The following is a 7,034-nucleotide window of genomic DNA, read 5'->3' as shown; positions in this document are numbered from 1 at the left end:
TTGAAGGTAGAAGATTGTAAATCCAAGATGAATTTTCTTAATTTAGCAAGACCCTATCTCAAAAGGAAAACAAATTCTTTTGAGGTTGGGAAATATTGCTCAATGAGAGTATCAATGGTAGAGCTTCCCTGTGTTCAATACCCAGACCTGCAAATAAAGAAAGGAAGGAAGAAAGAAAAACAGAAAGCAAGGAGGAAGGAAGAAAGAAAGGGATATATTTCCTAACAGTTGTACTGATTTTCACTTATTGAGTTATGAAATAAACTTATGCAGATAAATTTTGATTGATTCAGACTATCAAATTTTGCCCAATCTATCAATATCTTCCGTCTCTCTATATATATTTCTATATATCTCTATATTTTTGCATAATGTGTACATATACTATATGTATAATATTAAGATTTATTATGCCATTTAACATTTACATTTCTTTTCTACATTGCAGATATTCTCCTTTGCATTTCAGCTGGAATATTTTAGCCTTAGAAAAAGTTTCATATTTTGTCATTTCTTTGTCAATTGTGTCCTCCTATTGGAATTCATAGACAAACAAAATAATTATGTTTAGTTTTATTATGCATATCATAATATATTACCAATGATTGGCATGCTCTTATTTGAAGAAAAAATTTGGTATGATGTCACCTATCTGGTTGTTATTTACAAGACAAAATAAGGTGTAAGAGTTTACAATGATGAGAATATATTATTTAAAAAGGCAGAAATTTTCAATAATATGTATATATTGAAAAAAAGTCATGAGTACAGCAAATACACTTTTTTTCAATAACCTAAATTTTTGTAACGCAGGATACAGCCACAGTAGTAAGCTTTTCAAAATCCTCATAGGCAGTCATTGAACAATAAATTATCCAAACATAATAAAACTGATTTTATTTGAAATTAATCTAACAACTATTCAAAACACCTGTTATCAGATGTAAAGATGGAAAAGAGCAGATTGAATTACAACTTGGTCCTACTGCGGTGAATTGCAAACATTGCCTTCTTATGAACTTAAGTTTGGATAAAATCAACAAAACCATTGTATAAAAATAAATCATGTGAATAAAATTTGCAATAAAGTCTACAGTATGCTTTATTATTATTATTATATTCAGTTGCACTACAAAATTTATGTCTTAGCATTTTCGGATAAACACGTCATTGTTACATATTTAGCAGCACATCGTTTCTCTATTCCTATAAGCACTGAAGGAGCTATACTTCAGAGTACCATACTGCTTAAGTCATATCTACATCAATAGGTGCAAAGCAAACTCATCCTTACACTGAATCTCTAAAGTGACTACTGGAAAAATAAAAGGCCTAGTCAAGCAAAGAAAGAAATGAACACAGAATTCTGGAATGCCTAGAAAACTCAACTCTATGATGCTTAAGAAGAGATCTCAGGTGAACGTCCCAATTCTAAAAGAAGTTGCTATCAATTTAGCAGAACATTTCTTGTAAGCACATGAAGTCAATATTTTTTTGCCAAGAAATATGGATGTTTTAAATACTCATACTTTCAGAAAAAAACTGTTAATTTTAATTTGTTTTTGATTATACATATTCTTGTTTCTCTAGATACTTGTTAGAAAGACTCCCTGTTTTCATTGAGAAGAAAAAAGAAATGAAACGCTGAGAATTTGAATGAATACAAAAGGCAGTGTTACACAGTACATGAAATGATATCATCTGTGCATGCATTTCTGTAGAAGAATATTGTAAAGTGGTGAATGATGAATACTGCACAAAATTTTCTTCTTACAAGTTTGAAGCTATAATTAACAAATTGTAGAGGAAAGGTTTATACCAAACTGTGAAGATTTTAAACATTCCTAATTCCACATTCTCCAAAGTGTGTGTGTGTGTGCAGGCGCGCGTACATGTGTGTGTGTGTATATATAAAGAATAACATCATACAAACACAGGAAAACAATTTAAGGCATCATCGGTGAATCAGAATTTTGAGAACTGCAAGGATGATAGAATGCAAAACGGTTTAAACCAACACAAAAATAAAAGAAGATAGCATCACATTCAGCAATACCAAAGGCAAGACAGGTTCTTTCCAAAAACAAACTATCAAACAACCCCTCCACAAAAAAAAAAAAAAAACAAAAAAAAAAACCCTCTAGGGTGATATCCGGACTCAGAATTGGCAAATTAAAAGAAAACAACAGGTTATGGTGTCAACCATCAGTGTAGTTCATTAAAGATGTATCCTGGTGAGAATACTGGGAACTGCTAGAAATCTCAAAGTCACTCTTGCTGGAACTTTGAAATTAGAGTAAAAAAGCATTAAACAACATACACTACGACAATGAAGGATTTAATTCACAAAAAGATACAAGCTCTATGAAATAAATAACAGAAGACAATATACATGATACAGGAACCATCGGAGAGAGAAGAAGATATAGAAACATACTAGAAGACATTTATTCACAGAAGAGTTTACTCTAGCCCTCTGCTTATGCCCTTGGAAAAGTAATTTTCACAGTGGCTTGATGATCATTACTAAGCTTCAGCTTCATGCTCAAAGGAAAGTTCTTCAGTGATCCTAAAACCTGAATTTTGGAATTTTCATTAAATGTCATTCTCATTTAACATCGAAAATTTCATACTTAGGAAATTTTCAGGACATGTAAATGTAAAATGATAACTGTGCCAAGTGAGATCAAAATGGAAAGATAAAGCACACAACCTTCAGGAACAGGCCATTGATTAGGGAGTGGATGCCCAAATACCACAATGTTGATACAGCATTGCCTATGAGGTTCCTTTAATGTCCAGGCAATGAATTTCTGTACCTTAAAACTTGTTTGACAAACATTTCTTGACCAAGTTTTTAAAGGATTGTTTGACCTGCTGGTTCCTTAGGGAGTAAATAAAAGGATTTAACATTGGGGCAACAGAGGTATTGAGCACAGCTATGCCCTTGGTCAAGGCTTTTCCTTCTTTGGCTGAAGTTTTGACATACATGAAAATGCAGCTTCCATAAGAAATGGAGACAACAATCATGTGTGAGGAGCAAGTGGAAAAGGCCTTTTTCCTTTGCTCAGCAGAGGGGATCCTCAGAATTGTCTTAATGATGAACACATAGGACAGAATCACTAATGTTAAGGTTGTAATAAGCGTTAATATGGCCAGGAGAAATGCCAAGAGCTCTAGGAAGGATGTGTCTGTGCAGGAGATCAGGAACAAAGGAGAGGAGTCACAGGTGAAGTGGTCAATGATGTTGGAGTCACAGAAATCCAGTTGTAGTCCCATGATCACAGGTGGAAAGATGATGAGGAAGCCAGTCAGCCAAGAACCAAGGACAAGCAGGATGCAGACCCTGCTGTTCATTATTGTTGTGTAGTGCAGTGGCTTGCAGATAGCCACATAACGGTCATAGGACATCGCAGTCAAAAGGAAAAATTCTGTTGCACCAAGCAGTATGAGGAAAAACACCTGGGCCATGCAAGAATTATAGGAAATGGTCTTATCCCCTGTTGTTATGCTGACCAGGTATCTAGGAATAGAAACTGTGGTGAATGAGATTTCTAGGAAAGAGAAATTCCTGAGGAAGTAATACATGGGTGTTTTCAGGTGCAAGTCTACCAGAGTGAGGGTGACAATTGTTAAGTTTCCAGTAATGCTCAGTATGTAGGTGAAAAATAGAAATAGAAAAATGAAAATATTGAGCTTTGGGTCATCTGTTAATCCCAGAAGAATGAACTCACTTTCAAATGTTTGATTTTTCATTTCTTACTGTTCACTTCTTCCAAGTGTAAAAATGAAAATTGGAAACAATCCTTTAATGAGTTTAAGACTACATTTTAATCACATCCCCTGAGTTAGAAAACACAAAAGGACTGTAAAGAAACAGCAAATTAATCATTAAGATGTACTAAAAACTGAAAATATACATTAACCACAATAAAATAGTCTATATCTGTTACCTACCTTATACATCCCCAGCTATTTAATATAAAGTTAGTTTCTTGATAGGTTTAATAAGATCATCTGCATAAGAAAATTATACTTATCAAATGTGCCCTATATTTCTTTAAATAGCTGACCATATTTGTGTAAAAACTAAGAAGAAAATCTTAAAATGTAAAATACTCTTTTGTTGTTAAAGTGCTATTCCCATAAGCACATGTTTTGAATTTCTGAACATGAAACATTTTGAAGTGTGCTTCTTAATTTTCCATGATACTAAATATCACTCTTACCACTATAGAGAATTAATAATTTCACAAATAAATCAGGATAATGAAAAGTATTATTTACCTAATTCTAAAGAAATAAACTCAGAATTTTGAAAAGTATTAAAGCTTTTCCTTTCTGAATTAAATAATAATTTACCACAGTATAGATGAGTTTCGGAGGGCCCAAGTTAACTAATGTATGTTATACAATAATTAGAAAGGGAAACAAATAAAGGAAGACATAAAAAATGCACTTACATTGAGATAATCCCACATGGTAGCAGTTTAACACTGAAACCCAAACGCTAGGTTGCTTTTCTTTGAGTGACAATGTTTGATGCTTTATTTTCATATCTTTGCATACACTTTATTTTCATATCTTTGCATACACTTTTCAGCTTGTGCCTATCTCTGATATTCTTGCATAATGACAAACTTATGTAGCATATTGATGAAATTTGGGCTGATGATCTTTGCTATGTATAGTGAACATGCTGTAGGAATTACTCCATTAGAAAAATCTATTGCTAACATCAAAGAGGCTCGGATGGGATGGGGACATGGTGTCAAGTACTCAGAGAAAGTTCTACAACCAGACCTAAGTATCCAAGAAGTCCTGTTGTTTATGGTCTGGAAAGAGTTTGTGACCTTCGGAGAAATCTGGTGTCCTGGGCAGTGGCAGAAGCTCTCCTTGCAGTCCCAAGTATTCAATTCGTGTTTAGTCCAAAAATCTGAAATATAGATAGCATTACAAAATTGTCATTGAGTAAAAGTGTCTCTGGTATCAATTTATTTTTTAGGAATAGAATTGTGAGTTTTGGAACTATGAGCTTTGGAGATGGCAGTAGAGAAATGGACAGTTTAGCACTTGTTACAGAGAAGAATTTCAGAGCCAGAGATCATGTTTTCATAAAATATGAAAAAGCTATTAGACAATAAGAATGAAAAAGGGAGGAATGAAGAAAAGAAGAAAGAAGGGCAAAAAGAGATAGGGAGGAAGAGAGAGAGAATGATGAGCAAGGAAAAAGCAGGAAAGAATAAAAAATGGAATTCTTTCAATATTTTTGGGCAGTACTTACAGAGAAATAGAGGTGATAAAGGTGTAAATTTTCCTTTTCAATTAACTGAAACTTAGTACCTAATCAAGATACGTCCCATATAATGAACAAGATTCAAGGATCAATAGCTGTGGAAAACAGGTGAACTTCATGGCATATGAAATAAAATTATTGAGAGGATTAACAGTAAAGGACTATCCCAGGATGTACCATCCAAGACCAGGTATTTAGTATCTTGTTTGCCAAAATTTCTTTAAAATAAACAGTCCTGACCCTAGAAGCTAGTAAACCTGAAATACATTTTACTTGGCTCTCGGCAAGTAATGTTTAAAGAAAGATGGGTTATATGTATTTTTTTTTTTTACTTTGTTAACCTTCCATAAGAAAACTTGGTTTCAAAAATATTCTTTTTTAAATAGACAAACTGGTTTTATCTGCTTCTTTTTTTGTTTACTACTCCAAAATGACACAGGGGATTCTTGTTGGAGACCAGAACTGAAATGTCTCTGGAGAGCATGGTACTGATGAGAGCACCCTAAAGAAAAGCTGAGTAATTTTAATTAGGCACTTTTAGAAATTATATTTTTTTCTCAACATTAAATAACAGAAAATTGCCCAATGCTAGCAACATCGATGAAGAAATGACAGTCTTGAGTTACTTTGGACTTCATATTGCCAATCTTATTTTTTTTAACCTGAAACAAATGTCTGCCACATAATATAATCTCATTGCATAGAAACATATCAAAAAGCAGAAAATAGCAAGAGGAGATACCATAAGAATATTGTGTTAGTCAGCTGTTGGTTACTCTGACCAAAATAACCAACAGGAACAATTAGAGGGTAGAATATTTGTTTGGATGACAATTTCATAGGTTCAGACCATGGTTGGTTGATGCCGTTGCTGGGGTCTGAAGTGAGATGGTGCATCATGGCAGAAGGATGTGGTGGGGAAGAGCTGCTGACTTCCTGGCAAACAGAAAATATATATACATATATATATGCATATCTGTGTGTTAGGGAGGGAGTGTATCCAGGCACTGAGGACAAAATATAAACTCCAAAGCCATACCTCCAGTGACCTACTTTCTCCCCACACCCCATTCACTTATATAATAACCTCCCAGGTAATCTTTTCAAATTAGGATGACCTCATTTGTTCACCACTCTCATACACTGATCATTTTGTATCTCAATATTTTTCACTGATTTAGGAGCTTTTTGCAGACATCTCATATAAAAACCACAACAAATATTAACTGTGCCATTCAGATTATTATTTGTTGATTGAAAAAAAATTGACTATATATTTTAGGCTAGATTAAGTTAGTAGATAGGCACATCAGCAAGTTATAATGAAAACTAAGAATATAATATAAACATAAAACTCATGAAATTGATCTCTTAAAAAAATCAAATATTGTTTTTTCTGTACTCTGTATGGGTAAATATGTGAAAATACACTCTACCGGCATGGGTATCTAAAAAAGAACAAATAAAAAATATCATTCCTTTCACATTAGAAATCAAACAAGCTAAGTTTATGTGCTGCTTTTATAGTCTGTCTGATTTTTCTGTTGGACAATTTAGGGTCTGGTACATTGTTCCAACTACTGAATTCTTCGAGTACAGTATGTTTGATAGGTATGCTCAATTGGAATTGTTTTTGTTCTTAGAATTGTGTTGTATCTACATGGATGTTCTACCACAGATAAATCTATGGAAATGAAGGAAAAATACTGGTGACTTAGATGAATTGGCTTATTTTAAA

The 7,034-nt window shown here is 33.4% G+C and overlaps 1 protein-coding gene across 1 annotated transcript; it reads right to left on the bottom strand.

Annotated features, from left to right (window-relative positions):
- Positions 1-1,946: 1,946 nt before the first annotated feature.
- On the bottom strand, positions 1,947-6,738 carry LOC124108210 (olfactory receptor 6C76-like). Its single transcript, XM_046466610.1, is given in 3 exon segments — positions 1,947-1,980; positions 2,837-3,772; positions 6,728-6,738. Coding segments are annotated over 3 exon segments (981 nt in total).
- Between the last annotated feature and the right edge of the window lie 296 nt (positions 6,739-7,034).

The sequence above is a fragment of the Marmota monax genome, unplaced genomic scaffold (assembly GCF_021218885.2).
Source record: "Marmota monax isolate L192 unplaced genomic scaffold, Marmota_monax_Labrador192_F-V1.1 WCK01_AAM20220418_F8-fsc00151, whole genome shotgun sequence".
NCBI classification, from domain to species: domain Eukaryota; kingdom Metazoa; phylum Chordata; class Mammalia; order Rodentia; family Sciuridae; genus Marmota; species Marmota monax.
The sequence above is the reverse complement of the archived record's forward strand: the minus strand, read 5'-3'. Positions and strand labels throughout refer to the sequence as shown.